Here is a 16760-nt window from a genome sequence, read left to right on the forward strand (position 1 = left end):
TAGCCCGTCTTGTGGTTCAGAAACTCATGTGACACTATATAGTTAAAGTTTGCTATTATACTATTATTGCTCTGCAGCACCCTGTGTTACTTCCTCACCTCCAGCCTGCTCACTGAGCTGAGCAAGGGGACTAGGGGAGCTTATATAAATACCATATTCAGGTAGTTATACTGGCAGTATATAAACCATTTATTGTATGAGTCAATACAGACCTGAACGAAGTGGTGTTTTGTTAACATGTTTTTTACATTTTTTTTCGACTTTTGCTCTGACTTTTCTAGAAGGCGAATCGTGTGAATCGCTATGCATCACCTCATTTACCAATGTGAGGAGACTGTGACAGCTATAAAAACATCCTAAGTATCAAACTTAGGTTTTCTTTACTTGAACAAGTTACTATGTTATTCCAAAGCAAGTGTTATTTAATAATGACCAGGAATACATTTGCAGTTGTGCCTGGATTGCAGAATGTGGGGGGAATCTGCTAGGTAGTCCATGTATTAAGACTGCATTTTCTCTCGTTCTGCAGGAGTGCCTGCCTGCGCAGATTGCTTCTTCTTCTTCTGCTTCATTGAGATAAAAACAGCTGCAATGATTATACCTAAGGACAAGACAGGTCAATATTTAATTGGAGAATACATAACAATGCATCCAAGAATGTATTTCAAAGCTTCTTCAAACACAGAAGGAAGGTCCTTCTGCTGCCAACCAATCAGCTTCAGTGGGGCTATTTCCCACCTGCAGCTGTGTGTAAGCAAAGGGTAGGATGCAGTTACCTCATTAACGTTGTATAGTCACATGGCTATATTTGGGCAATTACATTGACCTAATATGGCCATATGTCCATATAAGATAAATGATATCAGCACAGACATCCTGCTCCTTTGTTAATATGTGTAGCTGCTGGGCAGAGAATGCCCGGGCCGACACTGATTGGGCTTGTGGCCCATCACACTTCACACGGAATTGGAGGGGCTCAGACCAGGTTCAATACAAACATGAGCTTATCCCTAATCGCCAGGTTTGTTTAGTTTAGCAGTTTGAGAGCTGCTGACCCAGTGCTTGCAGTAAGTTAAAGCAGAACATGAAGTCCACTGGGCGGGGTGGGGTTTCTTACCATAAGTTACAAGTATGCACAGAATACCTGCACATTATGGCACACTTATCTACAAGGGTGCCCTCCTTCAGGTCTTGAACCCCCAGGCAACTTTTTTGAATTTTGTGGCTAAAAAACTTACATAAAAACAGTATTGGAAAAATGTAAAATACAGCTGGCCTTTTTCTCTGTAGATGCTCTGCCACCTCAGTGAGGTATCTCAATGGAGCTGAGCTTTAGCATCTGGACAGAGATGCATGTGGCCTCCAGAGGCTATCAAAGTGCAATTGTTTAGTACAGATGCTTTGCTTGCCCTACAAAGGGTGGCAATGGAAAGACAGCTTGAAACACTACAAAGTGCGTAAAAGGGATGGACTTGGTAAATATGCACTAGAGCAGGGGTGGGCAACTCCAGCCCTCCAGCTGTCATGGAACTACATGTCCCATGAGGCATTGCAAGACTGACAGTTACAGGCTCCCACAGGCAGAGGCATGTTAGAATTTGTTGTTAAAGCACAGCTGGAGGGCCAGAGTTGCCCACCCCTGCACTACAGGCAAAGGAGTGGGCAATAGGAAATATGCTCATCTTGTCTAGTGAGCAAAAGGTTCATACATTTCTTTATAAAAAGCCAGTCCACCCAAAATGGAAATTTTTCACGTGGGATCTTTGAGTGTTCGCACTCTCCTTACATGGTCCAGCATTTCCTGTTGCATTCTCTGTAATATTATATACACAAATTCTACAGAGAGAGTTGGAACTCTGGTTATAGCTGATCTGCAGAACCAGGAACTCATTGCAGAGATCTCACTATTTAAGCCCCCAAGATATGGAACATTTTAGTTGGTTTAACTCTCCAGGGCTGACGTATAACCATATTTATCAGTACTGAGCATGTGGTGTTTTCTGACTATGTTTGTTGGTGTATGTTGTGAATTCCAAATGTATGCCTCCATATATTTCAAAACGAAAACTTAAAGCCCAATTGAAGTCTTATGTTATATCCCATGGATACATAGATGGTGCAGGCAAACATGTTTTACTACCCTTTAGTAATAACTTAATCTGCAACAGCATCATAAAAACTTTAGATTGCATCCCTACATGGCAGAGAGGACTGCTGTTACCTGTGTGTGAATAGGGTTCTCTCTGCGATGGTCACAAACCCCCTCACCAAGTCACACCTAAAGACGCGGAATCAACAACGTTCTTGCTCCATGCTGATTGAACAGTTCTAGCTGTGACTTGGTAGGGAAGGGGGGGCGTCTGTGATAGCACTGCAGAGAGGACCGGTGTTGGGGAAGTTTTATTAAAGGACAGTAACAAATAATAGCCTTTGGGATTGTGCTAATGCCATCAGTTAGGCATTAGTTTGAGACACTTCTGTGATCATTCAGAATTCATTGACAGAAGCATTTGACCAGTTGACCTCATTCTGACGTGCATTTCACCTGCAGTTGACCGTTGACCTCCTTTTGACTTGCATTTCACAATGGCTGACCTGCAATTTGCCCGCAGTTGACCATTGACCTCCTGCTGACTTGCATTTCACCTGCAGTTGACCTCTTCTGACCTGCATTTCAACCAGCTTCAAGCAGGCTTTGCTATCCCATAGACGTCTATAGGACGGCATATAGGCGGCCCCACCACCACCAGACAGTGTATTTTCTGTAAAGGCGGAGCTGCTGTTTGCTGATATGCTGTTTGAAGCCTAATTACCATCCAACCCTGGTGTCTGACTGATTTTCCTGTGGAGAGAATTTAGAATTCTTGGGCTTCAGGCTTAGGAGGAAAGCCTAAAATGTGAGTCATGAAAATGTGCACACGTATACATCATCACTGCACCTCATCATTACAAGTCAAGTGAAGTGAATCACTTGCATAGGTGGAAATAAACTTTAAGCTCCACCTCAATCACCACATCCATGTCTTAGTCAAATCACTCCTTTATCTGTAAACATTACCTCCTATTTCTACCAAAATCAGAAATTATGTCAACTGTCCATGTACATTTCATAAGAGGTGCAAAATCTGAACATACCTATAACAGCCAAAACTCCAAATAAGATACCAAGCGCCATTCCAACCGATGGTAAGCCCATACTATCTGCAGGTTCAGTTTCACACTTATTCTGAGCGGTACAAGTGCACATCAGAACTGGAAAAATAAATATGGTTAACGCAACATCTTAAATGTAATATTTCCCTTAAAGAAAATCTGTCTTTAGACAATTCCCCTGAACAACAATCTTTACATAACATTTTATGTGTATTTAACATATTTGATGCATGTTATTTAGATGTAAGAGCCTTCCTCATGTACACATTCAAAAGCCTTGAGACTGCTGTTGGGTGATGCCATCTTGGATGTGATGTCAGCAGCCTCAGCATATTTAGAGCTGTCCCTTAAGTGAAACTTTATAGTATTCTCCATCACTCCTTTCCCAGTTATTATATGAGTTATTTGTTTATTTATTTAGTTATTATTATAATAATTACTAGTAATTATTTTGTAATTCTTTCTTTCCTTTTCATTTGTTTTGTTTGTTGCACAAAAAGAGTGCAAAGCTGGAAAAAAAAAGCCTTTTTTTCCATTGCAAATAGCTTTTGCCATGCTGCAGGCTGTATCCATTCTGTACCCCAAAACATTTGTGGTTTTAAACTGAGCAAATCATTATTTTTATTTAAAGCAAAACTACTTTTTTTTTAACTAAACACTGGTCACATTTTTTTTACATATTTTTGTCTACATAGAAAATAAACATTTTTAGCTACTTCGGCTCTCCTACCTGTATACCCCTCTAGACCAGCGCAATTTTTACATTCCCACTATAGGCCTGTTTTTATGGCGATAGTTTGTCATTGCTTATAGTAATAAGTAATACATACATTGTTATTTTTTGGCAAACTAGGCTTTCTTTAGGCTATATTGTCTTGGAAAAAAAGTCCTCAACATAATAAATAAAGAACAAATATATTCATAAAATATTACACATTTCCTTAATTATGATAATCTAACATTATTTGTTTGTGCATCATACTTGGAATGTTGACAGTTGCTTCCAGTGGAGGTCTCCCGTTATCCTGGATTTTAACTGGTACAAAGATGCTTTGTTTTGGGAATTTTATATGCTTCATGGCCAGGCGTGCAGAAGTGCCTGTAGGTTTACACAAGTAAATTAAATGGAGTTGAAGTTGTTTCACGTATAACTCAGACATGTATATACAACACACTTGCACATATACTAAATCTCTGCCCCTATAACAGAAACCTACTGAAAAGGAACCCATCAAGCATGAAAATTGTTTGGAAATTTGCTTTAACAATCAATAATACAATATAATTTTAAAGCTGAATTTTAGGCAAAACTATTTTTGTTAAACTTTTGGACAGATGGGTTAAACCCTTTGCTAGATGTTTACTGTTGGTGTTATAATGACTAGAGAGACTGGCTTTCAGTTCCTGTGATGTCATTGAGACAGGAAGTAAGCAAAACCTCTTCAAAGGGGCACTGAAAATAGTACATTTTTTAAAGCAAAGAATGGAAAGGTGGGAACCTCTGTCAGATTTTTATTGTGGTCGATGATCACCATTGGAGAGATTAATTACTTTCTCTTTGGTTACCAGGAAAGGCTATAAGGTGTAAACTCAGCACAGATGGCAATAAAATGCTGGCAGAGGTTATACCCTCTCTTACACTAACCAAAACCAAGAATGTTGTCGGGTGGAACTGGACTTAAAGTCATTCTAATTTAATTTATTCTGATGTAATCAAAAGTATAATAGCCGACATTTAGATATTCCTTAAGTGCTCTATACAGGCAAACATTAGAGACACCTACGGTTAACGTATTGAATTTCCCAATCGTTTGTCAAGTTTACATCTCCAAGTCGAAATCTAAGTGACAAGACCTGAGAATAGTCATCGTCGGTTCCGTGAAACTCGAACGACTGTGGTTTAGAAATTGGATGGCAGACGGTGAAGTCACCCAAATAGTCCTTGACCAAGCGGGGAGGATTGTCATTGACGTCTTTCAGGTAGAGATGGAAGTATGCCCAGGAGCTCATCTGTGGGTTATCTGTTAAAACAACATAAGAGGTCAAGTCACAACAATTGATCAGTTCTTTTTATCATCTTGTGGAAATATTTTTGCCATTCAGGAAAAGTGACAGGTTCTCTTAAAAACAATCTCTCTCCCCTTCTGCTGATTCTCTCCCTTACTGCACTCCTCCACCACTCATCTGTCATTCATCTGTCTGAGCCCTTTGAAATACTCAGTACTTCCCTTTTTTCCCAGGATGCGAAGCTTGAGCCTGAACAATCACCTGGTCCACTGACACTGGCTTGTGGGGGAGAGTAGAAGTTCCTCAACCCTGTGTAAGCTCAAACATCGACCACCCTGGAGCTGGGATTTAGCTGGCCAACGTTCGGCCAGCTTCGGCTTTCACCTCGTCTCATTCGAGACAAAGCATATGCCTTCGGCTCGACTGAGCCCCTCGGCCAACTTCAGGGGCTGTACGGGCTATAGTGAGTAGCCCGTACAACAGCCCTGAACCGAAGGGGTCCTGGAGCCGAAGCTACCCAAAGGATCAGCCGAAGCTACGGCTAGATCCTTCAGTAGCTTCACAGTTAGAGCGGTTAAAGTCTGGAACTCGCTGCCGCAGGAAGTGATTTCAGCTAAGAGTGTGGAATCATTCAAGAAACTCCTGAACCAGTTCCTTGGAGACCATAACATACAGGGGTACAGGTACGCCTAAGATCAAAATCACACATGGACTAATACACATGCACACACCTGCTCAAACATAAATGCATACACACAATAGGTTGGACTTGATGGGCTTATGTCTTTATTCAACCTCAAATACTATGTAAACTATGTAGAATTATGGAGGAAAAAGCTGTCAGCTTCAAGTCTGAAGCTGACAGCTTTTTCTCCATTCAGATCGGCTTCTATGAGGTTATTCAGAAGGGAAGCCTCCCCGCTGTGTAACCTGCTATGGACGGAGCGCTGCCTGTTTATTACAGGCAGTGCTGCATCCAACTTTAGACAGGTAGTTAGGTTAAACAGTAACGGATGGGGCTTCATCCGGCAGGGGGAGGGGTGGGACGTGCTGGGTCGAGGCTGGGGAAGGCCTCACCTGGAACAATAGGTACCGCACATCACTGGTGCTAAGCATGGATTTTAGCCTAGCCAGTATGGCAATCAGGAATGGGAGTTCGGCTGATTCTGCTGAATGGAGCGGGAACCTTTGGCATGGGGGCAAACACAACCAGTCTTTTCGTGGAAGGGACACATTTCTGTGGGTGAAATAAAGTGTGCTGCACTGATTGGTGGAAATGGTGAAAAAGACATGATTTATTGCGACACACTTTCTTACATCTTCCAGCATCAGCTTCCTGTGTGACTATCGGCATTCGGGCACATGTCATCTCTGAACCACAAAAGTTGGTGCTGGAAGACTTTCCTCTGCCAGATTCTGTGACTGGAGCTCTGAACAGGGAGCCGGTAGCCATGTACTAACACTGTCACAGACTGCGAGTCAGATCAACTTCTGAATGATGAAGTGTCTTCACTCAGTGCCACAAGCCTAAAGTTGTACATACACCTATAGATCATCTGCAGATTTTCTATGGTCAGATGGAAAAAGTGCAACAGATTCCTCCATCTACGCCAAACTGTGTAAACTGAAGATACTCATAGCTTGCACATAAAAAATTAAAGTCAGCACTGGCAGCTTTCTTTTTTATTCCATCAGGTCCCCTGTAGAAATTGATCTTACTTTTTTCTGAGGCGATCACTTTCACCTGGTAGTGGCTTTGTGTTTCACGATCTAGTTCAAGATTGCTGTAGACAGCTCCAGTATTTTCATCTATTCTGAGCCAGTTCCTTGGATTTTCTGCCAGTGAAAACCTGGAAAAAGAGAAATGTTTTAGGGGGTTATTCCCTTGCTGTAACTTTGGCTGATCCTTCGGCTCTCTTCCGCCGCCTCTGCCAAAGGCAGCCAAGCGGCTCAGCCGAGCTGAAGGCATATGCTTCGGCTCAGCTGAGCCAAAGTGACAGCGGAAGTGTGGAGAAAGGTCAGCCGAAGCCGACCGATCTCCACGCAAATGACAGCTGGGCGTGATCTCACGGCTCGCATGCCCAGTTGTAATGACAGATCAGCGTCCCCTGGGGACGCTGATCTGTCATTAAACAATAACAACTGGGCGGAGCCGGCCATGATGTGATGGACGGCTCCGCCCACATGTTATTCATTGGCCGGGACCTGCTAGAAGACTCTGGCAGGTGCCGGCCAATAGGAAACCGTTGGACGGAGCTAGCTGTCACTCTTAGCCCTGCCCAATTGTTTTTCTTTTGCCGGCATCTTTTCTATTCTGCTCGATACCTCAGAGGTACCGAGCAGAATAGCTGAGCCGAATGCCGCTCGGTGGCATTCGGCTATTCCCTCAGTGCTGTTCGGCATCTATGAGAATAGGCCAAACAGCAGCGAGTAGCTTGCCGGAGGTTTGGCTCAGCCGATCCAGATGTTGGATCAGCTGAGTCGAACTCCTTTTGCACTTCGGCTCAGCCGAACCTGCAGAGCAAGTTCGGCTGACCAAAGGCAGCGGAAGGCAGCCGATGTACAGCTGATTTTACCCGATGTACGGATGAAATCAGCCGTACAAGCCAGAAGTTAATAGCCAAACATCGCTCGGCTCACTTCACTTCGGCAGCTTTGTGAATAACCCCCTTGGATAGTAAAGGTCTGTGTTCCCTTTTATGATTGACAGCACATAGAATTGCATGAACAAGCGACAAAAATCAAAGCTATTCTTTGTACTCAGTGAAAAACTGAAATGTTCATGTTCTATACGTTCTTTGCAGCTGAGGACCTAGACCCTTATGCTTGTCTTTGAACTGATCTTTTTCAAGCGGATTGGCACAATGGTTGCTTACATGAATACCAGTCAATTTGATCTGTAATAAACTTACTTTATTTGATCTCCTTCAGGATCCAGGGCTATTGCAGTAATTATCTTTGTTCCAATGGTGACATTCTCAAAAACTTCTGCTTGGTATACTGTGTCTAAAAAAAATGGCCTCTCATCCACATCGAGGATGTTTATGATTAAACGTGTCTTGCAGCTATCATTGTAATGTACTCCTGCAACCAAAGGCTCGGGGTTTGTGGCTTCTATCACCAGCTCATGTACTTTATATGCTTCATAATCAAGTGGCTGTTGAAAATATAAAAAGTAAAAGATTTGTAAGAACTAAGGCACTTACATAATATGAGCAACATTCATTTATCTTAGCTGCTGCAAATCTGGCCATAAACAGGCAGATTTGGTCACCCAATCTGATCTGTATAAGAATGAGCAATCTTGTTATGCAGACACAACTATTATGCAATATCAGTACTCGTACTCATGAAAATGCCCCGATACTAAGCGCCGATACCGGTGCTTTACATTTTTAAACATGAGGAGCTGCTGGGGACATCACAGTAGCCTTGTGGAGGACCTTGCGGCACCTGTTTACAGCACTGGTCTTGCCGCACATCTCCTCCTTCCCGCAGCCCACACAGCCATGGTGAGATTTGGCACAGCACTGGGTAGTCCCGCACCCACCCGCACAGCCTTGGTGAGACCCGCAGCCACCTGCATAGCCCTGGTGAGACCTGCACACAGCCCTGTTGAGACCCAGCATGCAGCCCTGATGAGACCCTGCACACAGCCCTGATGAGACCCTGCATGCAGCCTTGATGAGACCCTGCATGCAACCCTGGTGAGACCCACACGAAGCCCTGGTGAGACCCGCAAACAGCCCTGGTGAGACCCACATGCAGCCCTGTTGAGGCCAAATGCAGCCCTGGTGAGACCAAACGCAGCCCTGGTGAGACCAAACGCAGCCCTGGTGAGACCCTGCACCCAGCACTGGTGAGATCCTACACATAGCCCTGGTAAGCAACACAGAGTATGTAGCGTCATATTATTCTGCATTGCTGTATAATGTATTCCTGGGATTTGTAGTCCTCTATAGTTGGTGATTTTCTGCATTGCTATATAATGTATTGCTGGGATTTATAGTCCTTCTACTGCTTAAAATCAGTGGCAGAAGTGCCAGGGGTGCAATGTTTGCAGATGGGACCGGGCCCTGGTGTTCAACCACTGTCCTAAAATCATTACTCTGTATTGTTTTAGAAAAACTGTCACACGACACTAAAAAAAGGCTTCGGTAATTGGTATGGGCGAATATTTGAGGAAAAGTATCGGTACTCGTACTCAGTCTGGAAAAAATTGTATCCATGCATCCCTACAAGCAGATAATAACGGTGCAAGAAATGTGAGGGTACCCCAAATAAGGGGACGATAAGTATCAGAATATATCTAAAGCACCTTTCTACTATGAAAATAGTCCAATGTATAATTAGCTCACAGCTGAACTCAGGGAAGATAGAAAAAAAACACTGATAAGTGCAGCTATAAATTATTATATTTTTTTTGTAAATTAAACTAGCGTAAGTAGCTGACTTTGACTTTGTATCAGCCTCTTTCAATCCCCTGAACAGTGTCATCTCTGTATTTAGATATTTGCCTTGAGTTCAGCTTTAAAGTAAATCTATACTGAAATAAGGTTGCGCCCCTAATTTAATGATTTTCAGAATTCTACTGATTGTTTTTAGGGGACATTTATTCAAACAGAGCCAGGAGGTCAATGACTCGGTTTGAGCTATGATCCCCCACTTTGGCTGAGATCACGGTGATCAGTACTTTTGCATCTTGTTATATATCTGTCACCAGATATATAACAAGATCGATCAGATCAATTATATTTCATATATATTTTAGCATCTGGTTGCGGGTTGTCCAGCAATAGCACAGTGTAGGACTGCTTTCACATATCACCTAAATTTTTTAAAAATGTAATAATAATTTTTCATATAAAAATGTGTAGACAGAGACGTGAAAATCCTTGTTTTATGATCATATGGTCTACTTTACATCCACTGGGTGGTTTATAGCACAAATATGATGTAGCTCTGGATGTGAACCCCTACTGTCTATCCCCATGCTTATGACTATTTCATGCTTCCAACATCTCAAATAACATCAGATTATGTGTAAGTGTCAATACCATCTGTTTCAAGAGGGAGCAGTGATGTACTTTATGTCCAGAAGAGGGTTTTTAGTATCTACTGGCCTACCTTAGCATATCTATAATAGCTTACCTTAGCTACCTTGATGTACCCTTGATTATCTTTAGGATCTGTATCAATAATAAACATGTGACCTGGGTCCCCCTGGATGATCTTGTATATAATGTCAGAGCTTCCAGTTTGTGGTTGGTCATCGTCACTGGCCGATATGTTCATTACCACAGTTCCCAAAGGTATGTCCTCCTTTAGGGTTATGTTTCCATACTATACAAAGTACAAAAGAATACACCTGGTGAGGTCCCATTCAGGATGCAGAGAATACAATTTTTTGTTTCTTTTACTTTTGTTTATGTCAGAATCTCATAGCATACCTATTTTAGGCCTCCCCTTCCAGCCAATATCTAAAGCGGCACTTTGCCAGATCAATAGTAATATTTACATAGCAAATGGCTGCTTAAAGAAGTCTCTGCTTGTATTATTTTTCACAGCTCAGTCACCTAACTCACACAGTAAATGTTAATTTGTATCCCAATGTAGGGTCAATTTTACGTAACATTAAGGGGGTTATTCACAAAGCTGTCGAAAGCAGCCGTGTGAATAACCGACCCGAAGTGAAGTGAGACGAACACTGTTCAGCTATTCACTTCAGGCTTGTACGGCTGATTTCAGCCGTACACTGACAGAAATCAGCCGTACATCGGCTTGCTGCGGCTGGGTTCGGGTCGGCGGGAACTTGTTCAGCATATGCGGCCAACCCGAAGTGCAGAAGGAGTTCGACTCAGCTGATCCAACATCTGGATCGGCTGAGCCAAACCTCCGGCAGGCTACTCGCTGCTGTTCGGCCTATTCTCATAGGGGCCGAACAGCAGTGAGTGAATAGCCGAATGCTGCAGAGTGGCATTCGGCTCGGCTATTCTGCTCGGTACCTCTGTGGTACCGAGCAGAATAGAAAAACAGTTTAACAAAGTAGAAAAAAAAATAGAGACCGATTGGGGGGAGCTAGCAGTGACAGCTAGCTCCGCCCAACTGTTTTCTATTGGCCGGGACCAGCTGTCATTACAATGAGAGCTTGTTGGAGCCGGCGGTGTGCCGGCTCTGCTGAGTTGCATGCATAGCTAGATTCCTATTGGCTATTTCACTTTGCAATATCCAATATCAAACTAGCTATTGCACCCGCCCCCTGCTGCTGTCAATAACTAGAAGAGGACCTGATGGAGAACTTCAGGTCCCCTCTGCTCATTGACTGCAGCAGTGGGCGGGTGCAATAGCTAGTTTGATATTGGATATTGCAAAGTGAAATAGCCAAAAGGAATGTAGCTATGCATTCCTATTAGGGATACTTTCTGGGAGAAAGTGTTTCTCTCCGGGGCGGCCGGGAGCCTGGTAACCAGGGTACGCTGATCTGTCTCTGCAAGTGGCCGGAGCCAGCCATGAGATGATGGCTGGCTCCGCCCAGCTTTCAGTAGCAGGCTGTCGGCCGGCCGTTCGACCAGCTTCAGCTTTGACCTCGGCTCAGTCGAGCCGAGGCATATGCCTTCGGGCTCGACTGAGCCGCTGGGCCAACTTCGGGAGCTGTACGGGCTATAGTAAATAGCCCGTACAGCTGTCCTTTGGTTCCACTGAACCGAAGGGGTCCTGGGGCTGAAGCTAGCCGAAGGATGAGCCGAAGCTACAGCTAGATCCTTCGGCAGCTTTGTGAATAGACCCCTAAATAAATAAACAGGAACACGCAGAGCTAAGAAAATGTACTTACATCAGATGTTTGAAAAATGGGAATGTGGTCGTTGATGTCAATTATATTAATCCTTATCCAACAAATATTACTAAGAACTGCAAAAAAGAAAAAAAAAACTTTAATTTAAATATCTGATATCATGACTTGTTTTTATGAGAATATATCATGTGAAATAAACTACCAGTTATCAGCAGGTACAAAATCAAAGTGTTATATCTGACTGAAGAGCAATAGATAAAATCGGTGGACAGAATAATAAGAATATGCAAACGGTAATACAAGTAAAGAATTCAATGGATTTGTTTTGTGACCCGCTACAGCAAGCTCTGTTGAATAATTTTCCTTTTCAGCTGTTAAAGTAAGTGAGCTGTTGGTCAGGGTTAGCATTTACTTTAATGCTTTTAGAATCGTTAGCATAACTAATTCATAACATTATATGGTGTGGTCATTAACATCATCATCATCATCTTCATCATTATTAGATCCACTTTTTTTTCATCTTTACCCAGCAATTATTACAATTATTATTATGCCCTCTTTCCTTTTTTGCTGTGTGATTACATATAATTTATATAGCTGGTGGTTTTAGGTATGTTTAGCTTGTGTTATTCATACTGTGCTTTGTACAGTGACATCAGTTAATTAGAACCTTTATACCTGCGTTTTAACAAGCACCAACTTTCTGTCTAATTGAGAAAAGGTTGTATGACTGTTGAAAGAATACATACTGTATGTAAATACTGTATGCATCCTTTATAAATTTGCCTTTGAGCTTTTTAAAATGTCACCTGCCATGGGGTCACCTTTGGTACTCAAGCCCTTACTATGGTAACATTGCTTGTGTCTAATCATAAGAAAAAATATAATTCTTAAAACTCTTATTATTGTTTAGAACATTTCAAACCTAAACTTGAACACTATAAACAACAGGAAATCTACTCCAGGTTCATTGGAATTTAATTAATAGTCCTCATTCAGGTCTGGATGCAGACGGACTTCTATCCAATTCTGAACGCTGGGGGTGGTCAGAATTCCGCCTGCACTGGATTACTATCATGCGTTTCCATGGTGCTAGAGGCCAGCTCATCTGGACTATGGAAGTGCATGATATTGTATGAAAATTCGAAAGGCACCCCTCACACAGTTAGAAGGTACCCCAGAGTGCCACGGCATCCAGGTTATGAAAGGTTGCTCTAGGCTACCCCTTGGGTTGCTCCTATCATGGTAAAGATCAGAAAGCAGTTCCCTTGAAATAGTTAAACTTACCTGGCCTCCCTTCATCAGAAACATTCACTTCCAATCTGTACTGGTCGTTGTCTAGGATATTTAGCCCACCACTTGTTAGTTGGATACGACCATCATATTCATTGATTAAAAACATTTTTGCTGTTGGTATTTTTGGCATCTGTTCCAGAAGTGTGTAACGTATAATCGAGTTTCTTGTATTTGGCTCATCTATGTCAGTGGCTGTAAATGTACCAATATAGCTTCCTGGAAGATAAAAGTTGTGTATTCGAAAATTATCTGTGTGCACTGTATAAGACAATTACATTCAGATGACTGATGTGTATTTAAAAGTGTGTTAAGAATTCAACATAAACCTTGTTATGTCTCTGGCTACCTCAACTAATCATGTTTACAGGATTCTGAAGCTGAAGAGGTGCCACTCACAGCAATTTATTTGTTAAATTCTGCCACAAGTGCTTGATAGTTGTAGGCATGCAGAACTCTTAAAGTGGACCTTTACCCCTTTCACTAAAAATCACATCAGTGCGCAACTCAGCATGCTGATATGAGATCAACATTTTTTGCTTTCACTTACAAATACTGTATTTCCGCTTCCTGATTGAGTGAAACACTGGTGATGTAGCCCTGGCCTCACAGATGCATCCTGAGAAGGCAACATCACCACTGTCTTCCTGGGAAATCTCATCTGTAAACTGCAAATCTCGCACTTCCAGGAAGTAAAGTGAGGTGGATTCATCTGCTGTTAGTGTAAATGGCCAAATGAGAAGAATTGGTAGGGAAAGAAAAAAAGCCGGCAATTATGTATAAGTATCTTTTTGTAGATTGACATCACTAAACATTTCTAATAGTGCTCTGTTGTGATTTTTAAGATGAGGGTGAAGTTCTTCTTTAAATTGTAAGTGTATTTTCACATTGGGGTCATGCTATGCTACCATTTCTTTAACACTGCTTTCGGACTCTTCCGTCTTCATCATAGCACAGTCTGTTTGCATTTGTATAAATTTGTATGATTATTCAGCCTGTGTTGTGTTTTGTTAAAGTGGACCTTTCACAATTTAATTTACTTTGCCATTCTCACCCTCCTCCCAATTACACATTAGATAAGAATGTTCATGTTTTGGTGATCTGTAAATAGTGTAATAGTAAATATTGCTTTTCCACCCTACCACTTTCTTATTCCTCCCTGATGATGTGCCTTCAGCCTCCTTAAGCCTTCTGGGACAGTCACATCAAACGTCACATGCACATGCAGTTTTCCACAGTCTCATAGTCTTTCATCATCAACTAAGGTATGTTATTACTAATTAAAAAACTGAACTACAGCTAATATTGGATAATGCGCAAAGGGATTAGACCTTCTGTTGCTCGGGAGATTTCCCTTCACGTATTGTAAGGATGGGAAGTCATGGGAAATCTCCCTCAACGGGAATGCAGGCAAGCACAAACCCATTTTTAGTAAAGAGTTAGACATTCTAACAAGTTTTCTGTACAGCATCTAAGGGATAGTCAGTACGAGAAAATCTCCCTAATGGGGTCACGGTCACAGACAAATACCTGGCAAAAATTGTAACCCCTCCTGCATTCTATACTGCACTAAAAGAAAAAAAGTAGGCTTTAGTCCAATAATTCTGTGAGTAAAGCTGGCCATACACCTATAGATTATTTGAAGATTTTCTATGGTCAAATGGAAAAAGTGCAACAGATTCCTCCATCTTTGCTAAACTGTGTGGATGGAGGAATCTCTCACTGGCCCAAGCTTCAGTATCTTGCTAGTCGGTCCCGCTGGCTCTCAAAATACCTGAACAATCTGATTGGATGCAGGCATTGTTCAGGTATTTTGGCAGTCAGTGGGGCCGATACTGAAGCTTGACCCAGCAGGAGATTCCTCCATCCACACAGTTTCGCGTAGATGGAGGAATCTGTTGCACTTTTTATATCTGACCATAAAAAATCTGCAAATTATCTATAGGTGTTTGGCCAGCTTTAGGCATCAAGCTCTCCCTGTGTATGCTACAGGTAGCCTGCAGAATCTACCAATTATTAACTCACAGAGAAAGAGGAGATAGGACTCCAGCTAGAGAGAGTATTGTGACTCCTGTACCTGCACTCCTTCAGCTTTGCTACTGTATTTACCCACAAAAATCCATATTTACCCAGATTGGGAAAATATAAAAATAAAATTGTTCCACAGGTACTAGCCCACAAGTGGCTTATATATAAGCTACCAGAAAGTTGGTATGTATTCTGAGGCTGGTCCTCTTAAACAAAATATTCTAAAGGAAGAACAAAGAACGTACCAATATCTTCATTTTCCTGGACTTCAAACACAGCCTCTGCTGCTGGGCACACTGGCGGGTTGTCATTGACATCAGCAACATTTACCTCAATTTTCAGGGGTCTAGCCACTGGAAATCCAGTATTGGTTTTTGCAAAAGCATAAAAAATGTACTGAAAACAAAAATTCAGATGCAGTTAAAGTCAATGCTTTCAAATGACTTTAGCTAAGATAACATTTAAAGAGATGCAGTCACATTTAAACTGACACTAAGCTCAGGAATTAAAACTTAAAAATGCATTTAAGTACCTTAACTAATAACAAAAATGTATCTTATTTGTGTATCACTCGGCTGTAGATCCTCAAATCATCTCTGAATTGGTGCTGACACTGTCCTTCCTTCTGGAGGGTGGCTACTTTTGTTCCCCATAGTGCCTGTGTGTGTTGTAGAGTAGCCACCGCTCCAAGCTCACTCCCCGATGGACTACAATCTCAATACAAATTAGTAAACTAAATGTAAGATTATGTTTCATATATCACAGGAGGTAGCTTAGAACTGTGGCTATTTTACAACACATGTAAAGCAGCCACCGCCACATCAAGAGATGATTTGAGGATCTACACCAGAGTGATACACAAATAAGATACATTTTTGTTAATAGTTAAGGAACTTGTAAGTATTTTTAAACTTTAACTCCTGAGTTTAGTGCCACTTTAAACTTACAGTATGTAAGACTGAGTATAAATGAGCCAATAATTATTCAGTCTTAGATTTTTTATAATTTTCTGTGCTTACCTAAAAAAGTGATATATTTACCATCTTCCTTAGTAATCTTTTATTTCATTATTATTTATATTAGTTGTCAACATCCAACTCATAGAGTAATAACAGTGTCAAATCCAATAGCTGTTTTAAACATGAGTCTGCTGACAGAGGACCCGAGAAGTACATAGAGATTCTTCCCACATTTGTAACCATTGATTGTCTGGTCAACATACCCTCCACTGCTGGAAGGTCATTCAAGAGCTGCGATAATACATACCTGCAAGGATTTCTGAATATGGCTAATGTAAATGTACATGATTTCAGCAATTTTAAATTCACAATTGCCAACTAAGGGGTCCAATCTCATTAGTAATATGCATTATTGGTAATCTGTTATAACTCCAACAGTATATATACTGTAATAATGTGTGTGTGTGTATATATGTATATATATATATATATATATATATATATTTGTATATATATATATATATATA

At 41.5% G+C, this 16760-nt stretch overlaps 1 protein-coding gene across 1 annotated transcript in view; it reads right to left on the reverse strand.

Annotated features, from left to right (window-relative positions):
- Positions 1–468: 468 nt before the first annotated feature.
- CDH17 (cadherin 17) overlaps positions 469–16760 on the reverse strand; it is a 28833-nt gene continuing 12541 nt past the window's right edge. Inside the window, exons 7-16 of the mRNA XM_018560185.1 lie at positions 15520–15670; positions 13241–13465; positions 11993–12069; positions 10312–10503; positions 8073–8317; positions 6880–7010; positions 4938–5174; positions 4136–4252; positions 3136–3252; positions 469–601 (exon numbers count right to left, since the gene is read on the reverse strand). Coding sequence (XP_018415687.1) covers positions 501–601; positions 3136–3252; positions 4136–4252; positions 4938–5174; positions 6880–7010; positions 8073–8317; positions 10312–10503; positions 11993–12069; positions 13241–13465; positions 15520–15670 — 1593 coding nt within the window. The 3' untranslated portion in view covers positions 469–500. The remainder of the gene's footprint in view (positions 602–3135; positions 3253–4135; positions 4253–4937; positions 5175–6879; positions 7011–8072; positions 8318–10311; positions 10504–11992; positions 12070–13240; positions 13466–15519; positions 15671–16760) is intronic.

Source organism: Nanorana parkeri, unplaced genomic scaffold (genome assembly GCF_000935625.1).
Source record: "Nanorana parkeri isolate BGI_ZX_2015 unplaced genomic scaffold, ASM93562v1 scaffold439, whole genome shotgun sequence".
NCBI lineage: Eukaryota > Metazoa > Chordata > Amphibia > Anura > Dicroglossidae > Nanorana > Nanorana parkeri.